The sequence below is a fragment of the Notechis scutatus genome, chromosome 5 (genome assembly GCF_049901735.1).
Source record: "Notechis scutatus isolate UNSWTSFEM ecotype Mainland chromosome 5, rNotScu1.2, whole genome shotgun sequence".
In the NCBI taxonomy this organism is placed as follows: Eukaryota; Metazoa; Chordata; class Lepidosauria; order Squamata; family Elapidae; genus Notechis; species Notechis scutatus.
In genome coordinates, this window is record NC_142013.1 from 16,007,454 (window position 1) to 16,024,574 (window position 17,121).

A 17,121-nucleotide genomic window follows, 5' to 3' on the forward strand; every position below is an offset into this window, starting at 1 on the left:
GGCTCAGCCTTCCATCCTTCCGAGGTCGATAAAATGAGGACCCAGATTGTTGGGGGCAATATGCTGACTCTGTAAACTGATTAGAGAGGGCTGTAAAGCACTGTGAAGTAGTATATAAGTGTAAGCACTATTGCTAAAATTGTCACATTAGTAAACCCAGAGGTCAGTAGGAAGAGAAACTTCAAAGGATCAAAGGGCACATCCAGATAGCTGGTTTAACATGGTTTTCCCACACAGTGGTAGAAAGTATGCCAGCATAATATGTTCTGACCTTATAACTCTGCCTTAGTAATGAGACCGGTGATTGGTACTAACATGAAAGTTGATTGAGTCAAGTTAAAGTATAGCAATTGGTGCATTTCCCAGATGATCCTAATCCAATAATAAAAACTCTCTTTTATGACCCTGTAATTCCTTAATTCAGGATAGAACTGGAGCAAGTGGGTGGAGCTGAGCATTAACTGGCTGGATGCCCTTCCTGATGCCATGCGGAGTTCACAGCAGATATTTTTTCTTTGCGCCCAAGGAGAGAGAAACATCTGCCGCTACCTAGGATTGAACTAACTATCAGCCTTCTGAATGGGAGGCAAGCTTCTTCTCACCATGCCACTCAGATCCTAATCCAACAATCACTCCCTTACTATGGCCTGGTGCTGGGGAGAATTTGGTTTAGGCAGATGGCTAGATGGGCAGGAGCCAGTGGTGGTATTCTACCAGTTTGGCCCGGTTTGGCCGAGACGGTAGCAGCGATGAGCAGCGGAGACTGAGCTGGTTTTCTCCGCCACTCTGCTGTTGGGCCCACCTGGGCTCCCATACTCACCTTTATCCTCTGAATTTAAAGTGCAGCTACTTTGCACGTCACAGAAGAGTTCTGCACAGCAGCTGCTGAAGCAATTGGGATCGTGCAGGCTTGCAGGAGGTGAGTTAGAACGCCTCTGCGCCTGTGCAAAGTGCTCGTTTGGTGCACGCACACATGCAAAGTGCGTGCATGCACACGAAGTGTGTGCATGTGTGTAAAGTGTGCCCACCAAGCCACACCCACCGAACCGGTGGTAAAAAAGATTTGAATCCCACCACTGGCAGATCTTTAGATTTCGCTTTACAGAGATCCTGCTCTTTCTCTCACAATGTTCTACCTGGTTTAGCAATATCAAGATTACTAGAGAAAGAATTTTGAAAGGTTTCTCTAGAAATGTAAGGACTTCTTCTCTCCTGGCTCCATGCCAGTTCAGGAGCAAAATGGCCATGGAGGGAAGACGGCAGAAACTGAAGAGAAGCACACAATGCCACAGCAACCAATCTTGGTCAGTGGCTATTAGAAAGATTCTAATCTCTGTGACAGTTGTCACTGAAGCCATGCAGGCCTTAAGCCTGACAAGCTTTGTGTTGGGAGAAGCTGGGAAGCACTACTTCCATAATGGAATAAAAAAACTCCCAAAGGAGCTGACCTTGGCTATGGGAGTGAGATGAGAAGAAGTTTGTGTTACGTTCGGCTGAGCTGAGCAGGAATTGAAGTCCATTCCCATTGGCTGAGCAGTCTGACAGCGAGCCATGATGTTTTTTTTTACCTAAATGAAATGTTACCATGATATCCTTTTATAGTATTTTGGCCTCCTTTAAGCTGTAGTAAACTCAAAACAGAGAATGGTTTAAAGAAAAATATTGTGTATCTAAGGTCAAATAAGACACATGTCCCAGGAAAGGCTTCAAAAAGACAACACTCTTCAAAAATTCAAAATGTGTATGGAAAATGCTAACCTAATGGCTTAACTAAAGCAAAACCACATGGGATTTTTTTCTTTGTAAATGTAGAAGGCTACACTGTTTACTAATTTTCCTGTCTCCCTGTGTTTCATCACACTGAGGCAATACTTCTGTTTGTTTTTGATTCATTTATAGTTCTTGCCTAACCAACAGCTTATACCCCCTGCAGCATAGCATCTGGTTAATGGTATAACATGCCTTGTGGATTACTGGAAGTAAACATATTAGACCCCCAAAGAGCCAAAACAGACACCATTCTTTGTTCTTACCTTAAATGCACTCCCAAATTAGTTTGCCATTTCCTGATTAGGTATAAGTTATATATTTTTAAATGTTCACAGAAGAACCAAACTCCTTGAGGAGTGTTAGGATGAATAAAACATTTAAGCATTGATGGATAAGAAATTAAATTGTGTTCTTTTCATAGTATTTCTTTTCCTTGTATTATCAAGCCTCTAACATATGCCTTCATTGTATCCCATACATTCTGAATTGATGTAACTTCTTTATTGTTTTCTCTAAAGAAAAAAGCCATTTCTTTCTCCATCCACTGTGTGAAGTCTTTTTCCTTTAAAATAGTATTATTTAACGTCCATCTAGATCTTCTTTTTTGTCCTTTCCATTTAATTGTCATTGGATTGTGATCTGCCCAAGTACTGTTTCAATATTTATTTCTTGAATATTAGTTATTAATTCTGTTGACATCCATATCATATCTATTCTGGACCATGATGGGTGTCTATTTGAATAGAAGGTGTATTGTTTAGTTTTAGCATTTCTTTCTCTCCATGTATCTTTTAAGTTTATTTCATCTACCATTTTAAAAAAGATTTAGGGAGAGTCTGTTTTGCTTTATTGTTTTCTGTGCTGTATAGTCCAATTTATTGTCTAAAATTCCATTAAAATCTCCCATGATAACTATATTAGCATAGTCCAGTTCAATTATTTTAATATGTAATTTTTTGTAGAATTCTTCTTGTTTGTCATTTGGGGCATAGATTGCAATCAGGAGTGTTTTTGTATTATTGTCCATTATTTCCACCATTAGTATTCTTCCGTCATCATTGGTATAAATTAATTTTGCTGGGATGGTCTCTTTAATATATAAAACCACTCCTCTTTTCTTACATTGTGTCAAGGAAGTAAATATTTTCCCTAGTTTTGGCTGTATCAACAATTGTTCATATTGTTTTTTAGTATGTACTTCTTGTAGACAAATTATATCAAATTTTAATTTCTCTAATTTATGAAAGGTTTTCCTTCTTTTAATGGCTGAGTTAAGTCTATTTATATTAATTGTAATCAGTTTTTTCTCTTCCATGGTTATATTTTGTAGTTAGGTTTAGCAGCTCTCGTAGATCTTGGTTCACATTGTTCTTTGGCTTCCACCTTTCCACCTACTGCACCTTCTTCTTTTTCAATCGCCATTTGGCAGTCCTCTTGGAATTCAATTAGTGAGATTTCTTTTTCTGCCTCTTCCTCTTTCCCTCCCAAAAATTCTGTATAAAATAATTCCGCTTTCTCAATTGAGACAATTCTATGTCTCTGTTCTTGCCATGTGAACAATAAACCTTCTGGAATCAGCCATCTATAATTCACCTCTTTTTTAAGTAGCATTTTAGTCAGGAATCGGTATTCTCTTCTCATCTCTCTCACTTTTCTAGGTATTTGTTTCAAGACCACAATCTCCTTGTCTTTATATGTCAATGTTTTCTCTTTTGCCACTTGCAATATTTGCGTTTTAATGGCTTTCTTTGTAAATCTAATATGAACTTCTCTTGGTAAGCTATTTCTCATTGCATATCTTGTGAAAACTCGATAAACCTCATCTATTCCATCCATCATCTTCTCTTGAGTTATTTCCAAAGCTTCAGCCAGTATTTCTATCATTATCTCAGCTAAGTTTTGTCCTTTTTCTTCCTCTACGTTTTGGAATCTAAGATAGAATTCTGATCTATCCATCTCCCATCTCAACATACCACTTTTATCTTGTTCAACCACCATTAATCTATTATCAACATCTCCAATCTTCTTGTCTCTTTGTTTATCTTCTTCTTCAATTTTTTGGAATCTCTCATCATACTTCAACATCATTTGTTGGATGTTCTCCACTTTTTCATCGGTTTTCCCTGTTCTTTGTTCAATGTTCTCTGTTCTTTGTTCAATGTTCTCTATTCTCTTTTTAATATTCTCTGATCTTGCTTGAATATTTTGAATTCCTTGCATAATCATCTGCAGAGTCACTTTTTCTTGTTCTTTTTCTTGCTTTAACATTGTCTGTATTGAATGTTGTCCTCCAGATGGTGGAGAGGAGGAAGTAGAAGTTGAAGAACCAGAAGGTGTTAGCTTCCTACTCATTTTAAGCAATTCAAAATCTTGAGGTTCTTCTAAACCTTAATCCAATTGTGAAATAACCAATTGTAGTTCGAAATAAAAAATAGTAGAAAAAAGAAGCCAAATAGTAATGATAAAAAAAAAAGGGAGGACAAAATTTCTTCAGGTTCTTGTATACCACTCCTGGGAGTTGTTCTTCTGGTTTCTGGTGCTCCTACGCATGCGCCAGGGGGCTGCTCTTCCATTTTTCAGAGCATGCGCGCTCCTGTTTTGGTGCCAAAAAGATTCACCAACACAGACATATACCAAATCTTAAAAAAGCTGAAGCAAGATAATCATTAGCAAAATTTATTATGTTGTATGATTGCAGCTGCTCAGTCTTTACCTGTCATGGTTAAAGCATGTTGTGTGAACAACAACAAAGTAGTTAGATGAGTGAAAAAAAAATCCAGAAGAGAAAAATGTCAATCAATAAAACAATAATTTCTATACAAGTATAACATATTTAAAATTAGTTTAGGGCCAAGCCCTATTTAAATAAAATTGTATTTCCTTGCTTGTGAAAACATATCTGGAGATGAAAGTAAGCAAAAGGTTTTTGTTGGTAGTTTTTTTTTTTTTTTTTTACAGAAGTGTGCCTGACTAATAAGAAAGTCTTCTTTCCAGTTTTTGTTTTCCAGTGCTTATACATAAAGCTTTTGAGGACAAAATAATTGAAAGCACGGTGATTTGTAGTAAAAACCTGTGTACTTTTCTTCAAAATGGAATTCCCATTTGTGATCATTCTCAGTTAACTTTCAAAATGGGATTCCCATTTGTGATCATTCAGTTAACTATACTGAATAAACCATGATCACAAAGTTTTATAAGATACACCCAGCAGACCAAACAAACACACTATTGCCAAGAATGTGACATAAAAACAACCATTTTGGTTTTAAAGCACAATCTACTATACAGTAAGAATGCAAAAATGTCTTGGAAGCTGTAGCCAATGTACAGTTTTCATTCTGCAGACCTTCCTCAAAAAGATAAGTCTAAAATTTTTAGTTATGTTCTACCATTTCTGGAAATGTGGTGAGGGTATACAGAAGCAAAAAGATACTTTAGCCAGTGGTGGGAGTCAACTTTTTTTACCACTGGTCTGTGGGAGTGGCTTGGTGGACACGCTTTGCGCGCATGCAGTGGGGGTTGATACTAACCTCCTGAAATCCTGCACTTTCCTTGTGTGTTCAACAGCTGATGCACGGCAATCCACTGTGTCACACAAAGCAGCTTCAAAACCAGGAAATAAAGGTCAGTTGAGAGCCGGGGAAGGCAGGAGGGTGGACCCAGCAGCTGATAGTCAGAGCGAACCAGTTCACTCAAAGATGATCCTCAAAGCTACCAGTTTGGCTGAACCAGGCCGAACCGGTAGAATACCATCCCTGACTTTAGCCTTATAGCTATTAATTGCCAGATGCAAGCAGTCAGTGCCACACATGAATAGCTGAAGTCAGTAACTTTATGTCTATCACTTTTGCTATAAAAATTTCACCAGACTACTTGCCTTCTCCTGGGAACGACCAGATAAGGCTTCCTGGCTCCTGAGGAAGATAAAGCTTCCCACTTTCCACTATGCAATGACTCCAAGCTAGGCCCTCATTTCGCTTCTCCTTCCATCATAGCTGGCAATTTCCTAACATTAATGCACTTATTCACTCTTCAAGGCTCACTAGTCCTCCCTCCAAGAAATAGGGCTAGAGTTTGATCTAATGAATATTCAAGCTGATGGGATCCTTCATTTGTAAATTGTTAATATGAGCCCAGGCATCCAGAAGTAAGTAACCAATAATAATTATTGCAGCAAGTTAGGAAACCATGACCAAAAGAATTTCAGCCCCTGTTGCAACTCAAGTACTGCCCTCAGTTTGTTTGTTTTTTGCACTCCAAACTTCTTGCATTTCCTTTTCTTCCTGTTCTGTGTGACAGATGGCTTATCCCCCTACTTTTGATGAGAAGATCTGTTTCTGTTCCTTGTTTTTGCAATAGTCAGATTTGGTCCCATGTTTTTTCACTAGTGTGAGAACTAGATTTAAGCAAAGAGAGGACAACATGAAGCAACCCTGGTCATGGGGCATTTTCAAAGCAGAAAAAGCAGGAAATGTGAATTTTCTGGGAAGCTGCATAATTGATGGATAAATAAGGTCAATAACATCCTTTTTCTCCACATAACCATAATATAAAGCTCTGAAATGCCCCCCCCCCCATGAGGGAGAATGAGAATGAGGTAGAAAAACAGAAAGGGCTTCCCAAAGGCAAGAAAGCATTCAGAAAATATGAAGAGGATTTGATCAGTATTGGAAAACGGATTTTGTACAGTATGAAGGAAACTCTGAGATTATAGGTAAACAGTCACTAGAAATAATCACTGAATTGATGGCAATTTTGTCTTGTAGCTGTTTACATTCTTCTAAAAATGTGTGTCCTACATAGAAAGCTGTGTTGCATCTCTAAAAGTCTGTCGAGATTTACTAAAGAAAAAACAAGAAAATCCAGTTGCCTCCTGAAAAAATTGCATCTCTAAGACTGGATTAGTCCTGTCTAATCCAGAATTCTTACCTTCCCAAAATTTCTTTTTTTTCCTAAATTTTTTCCAAAAAAACGGACATTATTGGCACTTTCTTCCAGTAAGAGCAACCTACAGGCCTAAATGTACAGACTGAATTCTATAGGATACATTGTGATATGGAAAGATTAGCGATATAATGGATATTATTATGGAGTCCATAGTATAAAGTACGTAGTAATACTGCAGAATATTTTAGCTATGTTTTTATCCTGAAAATCAGGATGACTGAAAGTCTCATTCATGAATGTACTACATCATTGGATGACTGTACTATGAAAACGTGTTGCTGGAAATTTTTACATCTGTGACTAATATACATCAAACAGCAAATATAAATTTCTCATATAGCCTCACATTCAGTGAAGTGAATTAACATATTCAATGGTGACTTCTCAAATCAATTCATGGTAAATGAAATATTTTATACGTAGAAGTTAATGTGGATAAATATTATTTCCCTTTTTCATGTTTTTGGCTAATTTAGCCAGCATCTTATGAATTTCTTTAATTAGTTACTCCAGAGTACAGCAATGTAATTCTTCTGTAATAATGTAGTAATAGTTGCATATGTTTAAACAAAAGAAGCAATCACCATATATTTCACAATAAATAGTTTATTCAATGATCAGTATATATTATATTTACATATTAGAGTTTAATGTAGTTAATCAGCTGAACTTGCTTTACATTTATATGAAAAACAAAACCACAGGTTATTACTGGATTCTCAGTCAAGCTTGTTAAATTCTGTGATGCCTGTAAATCAGAATTAGTTGTAACCAATAAGTAGCATTGATTAAATGCTTTAACAATTCAGCCAAGCATTGCTTCTTCGAATGGGCCGAACAATTCTTTCATTCTTAGGGTCAAACTGAAACACTTTTGTTCCTCGGAAGAAATAGATATATCCTGGGGGAGGAAAAAAAAAAGAAAGAAATATAAATAAAAAAATCTTTTTTTTTTCAGACCTAAAGATAAGTTCCTCTTTACAGATTTCTAATGTGAATTTGAATTAGGTGTGTAAAAACATTCATGATAATATTAATTAGAACAGACTTTGTTCTTAAGATAGGACGAGATTCTGTAACTTTAAGCTAACAATAACGTCCAACAGGGGGGGAAAAAGCAAAGGTATATCTTGTTTATTTTTGAGACTTGGATTACATATTGTCTAAACCGGGGATACCAAACTCACGTTGTCACAGCAGCATCATGTGACGTATCGTGACTTTTTTCCCCTTTGCTAAACTAGGCATGGGCATGGCCAGCGCATGATGCATCCGGCCAACAGACCAGGAGTTTGACAGCCCTGGTCTAAACTTTGTTTAAGCATAGTTTATGAATCAATGATTGATTGGGCTTGTACAACGAAAGCTCATTAAGTCCTACATAATGATTTACAGATATTAGTGTCTGGGTTCATCATATAAAATATTAAGCCTCATGACAACCAGCCATTTGAATCCAACCAATTGTGATTTAGTCCTTAGGTCATTGCTGCTCGTATTTTATATCACAAACTCTGATTCAGCAAAATTTAGATTTAAAGCCATGCATGAACATAGCTACAGGCTTCATTTATTTTTATTTGCTGAATTAATAGATGATAGATGCCTTTGTACACTTAACATTTGCTAGTCTTTATGGTGCCACAAGTCTCTTGTGGTTTTTTTAAAAATGAAGATGAAGTAAAAAAATTCAAAATGGTTAAAGGAGTGTTACAAAAACCACTATCTAAAATGAAGGGCCTCCTAAATGCAGAAGGTTTAAAAGTTATAATGCCCAGTGCAGTGTATAACCCATTATGTATATTCCATTATACTGGGAAGAAAGCCTTTAATAATGCTGATGATAATATAAATACAAGTTAAGTCAACCTGAGTTCTAGGTAAACCTTGTTTCTCTATAAAAGCATCTGACTCCTTTACTTACCATTGTCATACAAAGTAGCATCAATTCTGGGTTTAATCCCTTTAAAATCTTGGGCTATATTTCTGGGGTATCCTTTTTCCATGCTTTGTTCCATTTCATTGTATCTGAATGGAGATTACAAATGCCATTATTGAAATGCAATATAGAAGTCTCTTTAATTAAAGGAAAAAAGGATTCAAGTTGGCAATGATCAATTGAAGAAGCCAAGCCAAATACAAGAAATGAAAAATTTTTCAATATACTTTTCTCTCTAAGGAGAAAATGACTCTATGGCCATATCCAAGATTTGCCACTGCCTTCTTCTGTTTTTTTTTTTTTTAAAACTCTGCAGTTTATCTTTGATATTGCTTGAACATCTCAAAGGCAGACCTGACCCTCAAAAGTTCCCATGCTGGATACGTTCACTCGGGTGTTCTCAAAAACCACTTGCAAATTTTGGATGTTTGGTTGTTGTAGTACTTTTTAAAGAAGGTGCAGAGAACCAGTCACCTTCTGAGCCATTGAAAACCAAACTCAGCTTCTGAATTATAAAGATAGCCACAAGCCAAAAATGGCTGCCTGCCATTAAGAAATGTGGCAAAGGTCCAGCTTAAAATGGCTGGATTTGGTTCCCATTGAAAAAAATAATTGTGCTTAAAGTCCAGTGGATTTCAGTGGAAATTAATTCACTTAACAGTCTTGAGTCCAATATGGTATTTTTTTTTTTCAAATGACAAAAATGACTTTGGGCGACACATTTGAATGAGTACTCCTTCTAAAACCCAGGAAGCCAGTCAAGATTGAGAATGTTATCTGAGAAAGGACTGGCAAATAGAACGCTTTCTAGGAAGTGCCTCAAATGGAAGAAGAAATTTGAGAAGGCTTTGTTTTGTTCCAATATTAGGTATGAAGAATGGGCAAATCGGGGAATGTCTGTCTCCATCTGTTGTGATCTGATTCAAGTTGGATTTCCAGATTTGATTGAGTTGCATATCCAAACTAAGCTACCGAATCTGTTTGGACTCCAGAATTAAATTCTCTCCCCCCACACCCTCTACTCTCATGATTTTGTTCTATTTGTTTTGTTTTTTTGTTTTTTTCTTTGAAATAAAACCTGACCAAATTCAACTGCATTTCCTTTGAATCAAATATTCAAGCAGATTATCCACACATTTGTATTAGGCATTAAAAGAACCTTATGGGTTATATACTTTGCTTTATCTGACCAATCAATGTAAGCAAAACTGAAACATAAGAATTTCTAGCATGTTCTCCTTGGATGTGTTCCTCCAGGATAACAGCTGATTGATTGGCAACGTCTGCTGCTTATCCAAAGGAAATCTATGTTATACTTTCATGCTCTATTCATGTACAACAGGCCTTGGGCTTGGAGCACAATGCATACCCACCAACTTGCAGATTTTGACCTCTTTTGATTACCATCTTACCAATACACTATTATATATACATTTCAGTTATACATTGCTCATTAAAGATTAATGCCTTAAGACTAACAACATTGTAAGCAAATCATATTAAGATTGCACAACACCGATCCATACCTCCAATACTTGTTCCCAATGAAAAAATAGGTCTTTCCAGTTTCTGGATTGCTAAATGCAGCATCAATTTTCTTCACATTTCTTGGTAATCCAAATCTGTAAATACTTTGAGCCTGGTCAACTATATCATACCCACTTAGAACCCAATATTTGTTTCCTAAAAAAGAGAAGAAATAATATTAAAAGTAATTATATTTCTTGATAATCTAGGCCAGGGGTGTCAAACTCGTGGCGTCATGTTGTTGTCATGTGATGTATTACAACTGCCCCCATTTGCTAAAACTGGGGTGGGCGTGGCCAGTGCATGATGCATCTGGGCTGTGGGCTGTGAGTTTGACACCCCCTGCCCTAGTCTTTCCCCAACTTTGGTTAAGAAAAATATTATTTCAATATTGAAAGAATGATCACTTCTGAGCCTTGTCGTATTTCCCACTATTACACACAGGTTCTGGAGAAACTGGATACTGGTTTTAAAAGAAAGATGGAGCTTTTGTTAGATGCTTAAAATTCTACACATGGGCATTCATAACTCAGGGGTCTGTGTATCTATTTCAGTGGTGGTATGTGTAGCGTTCAATGGACTAACCCGCAGTCTTCACTCCGGTCCGCGTTTCTAGCGGAAACGCGGACCGCTCCTATTGGCTGATGCCGTTTGACAGCCGGCTATAAAAGGAGCTGTCAAACGGCATCAGCTGTTGCCGCCAGCTGACTGCCCTGTTAGCTCGGCAGCTGCGGCAACCCTTTATTCTTGTAATAAAGTTACAGTTTGAAGTTCGCTCCGAGTTTTGCCTCAGGTTATTACCGCCACTCCACAACAGTATGCTACCGGTTCAAACTGGTTCATCCAAACCGGTAGTAAAAAGAAAGCCTCCGATCAGCTGAGAGGAGGAAAAAAGCCTCCAAGGATCAACTGAGAGGATAAAAGACCAAAAAGTGCATGGGAGGGTGGGAGGGTCGCTCCTAGCTTTTTGTTTCTTCATCCTCTCAGCTGATTGGCTTGTTAGAGGTGCACATGTTAGAGGGAGACTAACAAACAAAGTGTATCAAACAAAGGCTCCCTCTTCTTTCCCAACAATTCTTTTTCCGCTATGGTAAGAACAAGTCTCATTAAATTTATAAGGAAATCAAAGCATTTTCATTACTCACCTTTAAAAATTAAAACGGTATCTTGCCCAGAGTTTTCATAAGCAGCATCAATACTGGAAGGCAGAGTTGGCCAGAAAAAAGTAATGAAATACAGTTCCACATTGTAGATCTGTGGGTGTTTACGCCAGAAGTGTCTAATTGTAAAACAGAAGTGGCATGATATTAGCAAATGTGGCATCTTTTCGAAGAGGGAAAATTTAGCTGGAGTTCCATATCATAATAATATAAGGGCCATATCCTGTTTATTGGGAAAATATTACTCAAACTATTTTAAAGTATTTTAAAAATGTAACTTACCTGTCCTTAAAGAACAAATATTCTCCACGTATGGTGGCAACAGCATCAAAAGTAGTCTTAGCAGAACATGCTTCTGGTGTAGAGGGTCCTGTTGGTTGTATTGGATTCTCTATTTTCCCTAAATAATGATTTAAAAAATGATATGGAAGCTATTAAATAGATGCTAAAACAATTGTAGTTATCAATGTTTGCTTTTTAATGTTAGTGTTTGGAGTAGTACAAATTCCAATATGACTTTGCTAGTACTGGGGAATTTTAGCTAGAATGAAATGAATTATTACCCTATTTTAAGGAGTATAACTGGAAGAATATGTTAGTTACAAGGTATCAGAATTTTTTTCTTTTGTAAATCTTACTTAAATGAATAGAAGCTTGCAAGTAGCAGTGCTTGTACTGCTTGGCAAATGTTTGTTTACTTTTGGTAATCAAGTTGCAAAATAGCAATAACACTAGATGTATATACCGCTTCACAGTGGTTTACAGCCCTCTCTAAGCAGTTTACAGAGTCAACATATTGCCCTCAACAATCTGGGTCTTCATTTTACTGATCTCAGAAGGATGGAAGGCTGAGTCAACCTTGAGCTGGTCAGGATCGAACTCCTGGCAACAAGTCTGCAATACTGTATTCTAATCACTGCACCACTAATGCTGACTAAGGCATGCTTTCTAGTCTAAGAGCATCCCATTCAATTTAGGATTTGATTTCTCTTGGCCGTACCATAGATAGCTTGAATGCCATTGATATCATCCTGTGGAAGACGAAATAATTTTGGTGCTGTGTAGGAGTAGTTAGGAAACATCAAGGCTCCCACATCCGTGGAATGAGACAGACCCAATGAATGGCCAATCTCATGAGCAGCAACAAGAAATAGATTACGGCCTAGGGGGAAAAAATGAAAAAGAAAATCCTTTTTGTAGAAAGCAATGAGAAATTCATAACTGATCTACTCCTCCTTCAGATTAAAAAAAAAAATCAAAATTCAGAATTTAGCATGTAAAGAAGAAGAAATAGTCCCATTTAGGTTTAGTAATCATAGTTGACAGAGAAGGCGAAGGGCTTGGCTCTCTCCCAAGCCCTTCTCTTTCTATTAATAGGTAATTAATTTACCTATAAATAGGTACCTATAATTTACCTAATTTATAGGTAATTAAAGCATGTTTCATTTGTCTCTAAAAAAATCTTTTTGTTTATAAACTTCCTTTCCATTGCTTGCACCAGAACAAAGTTGCTGCAATAGAGAAGGCAGTGTGGGTTGGGAGATAAATCTGAAGCAGAGGTAGTATTCAGCAGGTTCTGACCAGTTCTGGAGAACTGGTAGCGGAAATTTTGAGTAGTTTGGAGAACCGGTAAATACCACCTCTAATTGGCCCCGCCCCCATCTATTCTCTGCCTCCCGAGTACCAGCTGATCGGCTGGGTCTTCTTTTGTTGCCCTGCACAGGAGAACAAAGCTGGAAAGCAGGCTAGTGGGGTGGGGAGGGAATGGGATTTTGCAGTAACTTTCCCCTGGAGTGGGGTGGGAATGGAGATTTTACAGTATCCTTCCCCTGCCATGCCCACCAAGCTATGCCCACCAAGCCATGCCATGTGGCCCACCAAGCCATGCCCATAGAACCGGTAGTAAAAAAAAAAATTGAATCCCACCACTGATCTGAAGACTTGGAGAGTTGGGAAAGGAAAGGCAGGATTTGAAATAGAATTGGGTCTATTTTCTGTACCATTCAACCTGCTCAGTGATTGCAAACTACTTGCGATAATGACTGCTTTACAGTTTAAGTAAATAAAGTAAATTCCTAGTCAAGTTCATCCAGGTTCTCGGAGATAGTAGCCTCTATTGTGGAAGCTGTCTGATATTTCCAAGTCTACTATCTCATCTGGCTACATCTGTAGATAAATTTCAGGTGCTTATATCCTTGCATAATCTGTATGTTTACAGTTCAAGAATGATTTAGACATACCTCTTGGGCCATCTTTTGTCCAAAATTCTTCTTCATCAAAATGAGCATCTCCACCAAGATGTTTCCCTGGTTGAAAGGCATGAGCCAGGATTCCGTCAGGACCATCAAATGGAGAATTATCACCATGGTCTAAATGTAGAAGAAGTAAGGAGTTCAATTAGGCAGTTAATTTTTGCTTCAGCAATGGTCCCTGAAGCCAGGCTCAGCTCAGGGCTAAACCTATATGGTTACCTCTGGTATAGAAAGAGATCATAATATCCGCTTCACCATCATAGAGTCTTGTGAAAGTTAGAGGTGAAACATTGCTCCAGACTTCAAATGCTTTTCTGATGGCTTCATCTGTATCGGATGGATGCATATCTGAAGTGTAGCTTACAATCCTTTGAAATGAAAGAGGAGTAAATTATTAGGCAGCCACAAGAGTGGTCTATCTAAACCAATATTGGAGATACTGAGTTTCCAGGATTCCAGAACTACCCCAATTCCATCTGAACCTGCAGGAAAGGAACCTTTTACACAGAAAGCAGTGCTTTTTTTTACTGAACCTAAAATTTATTTTATGTATACCCCACCTTTATTATTTTTACAAATAACTCAAGGAGGTGAATGTATCCAACACACCTTCTTCCTCCTATTTTCCCCAAACAGACACCTGCAAGGTGAATTGGTAACTGAAAGAGAATAACTGGCCCAAAGTTACCTAGCCAACTTTTATGGCTAAGGTAGGATTTGAACACATTCATGGTTTCCAACTTTCTAGTTTGTTGCTTTAACTACTAGACCAAAGTGGCTCAAATGGAAATTCATCATATTAAATGGAGTCTGGGTAGGCCTTAGCAAAGTTTCTTTTCATAAGGGCTTAAGGCATTTAACAACAACAGCAACAACAGCAAGTTGAAGAAAAAGAACTGGGGAAAAAATCACGAAATATCGTGACCTGCTCATCAAAACTATGCAATTATGGATGAAACATGTAACATTGATACCCATTGTCATCAGGGCACTTGGTACCATGTCCAAGAATTTTACTAAATACATCAAGAAATTGCAGCTTCCTGCAATAACACCAGCAGAACTGCAAAAGCTACTCAGAACATTGTACATCTTAAGAAGGTACCGTGTTTCTCATATAATAAGGCCGGGTCTTATTTTTTTTTGAGCCCCGAAAAAATGGCTAGGCCGTCTTTTCGGGGGTGACTTAATTTCCCCCCCCTTGCATCTTCGGGTGGGCGGGCAGCGATGGCTTGGATGTTGACCTCAGCATTGGTGGGGCACTTCATATCGGGGTCAATGCACCATAGGCAGCAACATTTCCTAACGGCAAGCCCCCACCATTCCCCCATTTCGCATGTTTTAATATAGGCCTTAATTTGGGGGAGGGGCTTAATTTCATTTCATGCCTATAAAACATGCTGGGACTTCCTATTTGGGGAGGCCATATTGTTGGAGAAACAGGGTATTTGGTTGATACCTAGGATTCTGGCAGCAACCCGTATCAACCATCAGCACCAGTCAATGGTATTTGTGATGCATTTTTGAATGTTCAGTTGACTGAGTTTCATGCTTAATGAATAAAAGAAATAATAATAATAATAATAATAATAATAATAATAATAATAATAATAATAATAATAATAATAATAATAATAATGGCAGAACTAACAATGATTTCTATCCCAGTGAGCAGAAAGGGATCCTGATTTAATTTGCTGCTCTGAAGTTTCTCTTTAGGTTTCCTTTTAAAAAAAACAATAAAAACTACATTAAAAGGCATTTAGATGTGATTTGGTGCAAAAGCTGCCTCTTTTCCAGCCACAAGTTTTTTGAGATTCTGCTGGATGTGATGGCCTATATCTGCTTCCAGCTAAATCAATGTTAAAAAGCTTTTGCTTGACTGATAAACATTCTGTGATTTCACAAAGTAAATACTTGTTGTCAGTGGGAGGCCAGTCTGATCCCTGGTGTACTAAACAAGATTTCTCCTTTTGAATATCTCCTAGTCTTAAACAGGTCTTTGAAAATGTGCTACAAAATAAGAAAGTTTGCAAAACATTAAGAGAAATTTCTCATCACTAAATGGACTGGATGCTAAGACTAATCAAAGCTCATATTTTCTTTTGATTCAGGGGCATCTGCTGGAAGGAGGTTCAAAAAAGGGAAGATGGCAGTCACAGTCACGTGACATACACATGAAAGGGACGGGGATTCAATCATGTGATTACGATTTTGACTTTTTGTCTCCCCGTTCTCTGATACCCCTACCTGTATGCTAAGCTGATACCTATTTTTTTTTTTAAAAAAGTACGTAAATCCTTTTACCTGTAGGTAATACTGGTTTTCTCCCATTTAGGATTGCCATCTGAAAGAACAAATGACCCCAAGTCAGGTACACCACATCTGGGCTTCTTCATCACTGCCAAAGTTTTCAGGTCAGGCTTTCCAGTCACATTCAGCCCAAAAAATTCTTGCATTTTTTTGAGATCTTCAGTCAAGATTTCATTTTCATCCATACGGATCTTAGCTCTTCTCTCATCATTGGATTGGTAGAAGGTCTTTAAGTATTTCTGATAGGAAACAAAAGTAAAGTCACTCTGAATTTTTTGTTAAAAAAAAATTAAAACTAAAAGAAACCAAGCGAGGGAAATTTTGATGGGATTCTATAATTCTCAGATCCTTCCTTGTCATTCATGTGGGCATTAATAACATAAAATAATATCCAGCAGATCCAAAAATCATTCTATGGCTTTGGGGAAGAGGATGAAGATTCTTCCCATAAATTTGAAGGTTAAAGTCCCAAAAAATAGAATTTACTTTTTTTTTAACAAAATGAACCCCTAAAAAGATGTAGCTTTTTTTAATGATGGTGCAAGCTTAAGGGGGACAGACTGTTTTATAGAAATGGACTTTAACCCATTATCTTAAATAACAACACTTTTACTACGAAGTATAATAGAAAGATGAGACACATCTCACAAGACACAATGGTAAATCTGATATCAATAAGGAAAAAAAATTACTCCAGGATAGAAAAGTTAAAAGTAGAATTCAGTAAAGTTAGAGTTCAAGTAAAACTTCAGCAATTTTTGAGTGTATATTTACCTTCACTAAATCCATGTCAGCATCATTGATCGGTGAATTCACGGGAGTGGCAAAAGCAGATAAGTTGCAGGTGAGAAACAGAAACACCCAAATTGAGAGTCCTGTCATAGTTAAAATCACTGCAGATGCTTCTTGTCCTATAAAATATTTATTCCCCTTTCAATGTTTCTGGGTTTCAACCACCCTCGGTTTATATAGAAGTTGAACACTTATCTCTGTACTGACTCACTATCCTCCGATTGGCAATCAAGGAAGGAGTCATCCATGAGCAATAACATTTTCACAACTCCTTGGGCTAATTAAAAAAAAGGAGCCCCCTCCAGTTATGAGAACATACTCAGATAGTAATGCTTAAGCATTATTTTCACCTTACACAGGTTTCACCATTGAAGGTTAAAAGTCAAAATAAAGACAGAATTTGCAAGAAAGAAGGATGTTC

General features: G+C 37.4%; 1 protein-coding gene across 1 annotated transcript; it reads right to left on the reverse strand.

The window, feature by feature from the left end:
* Positions 1 to 7,307: 7,307 nt before the first annotated feature.
* LOC113417305 (interstitial collagenase-like) lies at positions 7,308 to 17,110 on the reverse strand. Its single transcript, XM_026675615.2, has 10 exons — positions 16,683 to 17,110; positions 15,903 to 16,147; positions 13,815 to 13,963; positions 13,584 to 13,712; positions 12,344 to 12,505; positions 11,626 to 11,743; positions 11,329 to 11,462; positions 10,183 to 10,339; positions 8,642 to 8,745; positions 7,308 to 7,618 (listed from the first exon to the last, which is right to left on the reverse strand). The coding sequence occupies exons 1-10, from the start codon at positions 16,788 to 16,790 to the stop codon at positions 7,515 to 7,517; spliced, it is 1,410 nt and encodes a 469-aa protein (XP_026531400.1). The 5' UTR covers positions 16,791 to 17,110; the 3' UTR covers positions 7,308 to 7,514.
* Positions 17,111 to 17,121: the final 11 nt, after the last annotated feature.

Excerpts from the sequence above, each read along its gene's own strand:
- LOC113417305 (XM_026675615.2), bottom strand. The coding sequence starts at position 16,790 with ATGACAGGACTCTCAATTTGGGTGTTTCTGTTTCTCACCTGCAACTTA. Across the intron at positions 16,148-16,682 it reads CTGACATGGATTTAGTGAAG|AAATACTTAAAGACCTTCTA; the intron begins GTAAATATACAC and ends GTTTCCTATCAG. Across the intron at positions 13,964-15,902 it reads AAAACCAGTATTACCTACAG|GATTGTAAGCTACACTTCAG; the intron begins GTAAAAGGATTT and ends TTCATTTCAAAG.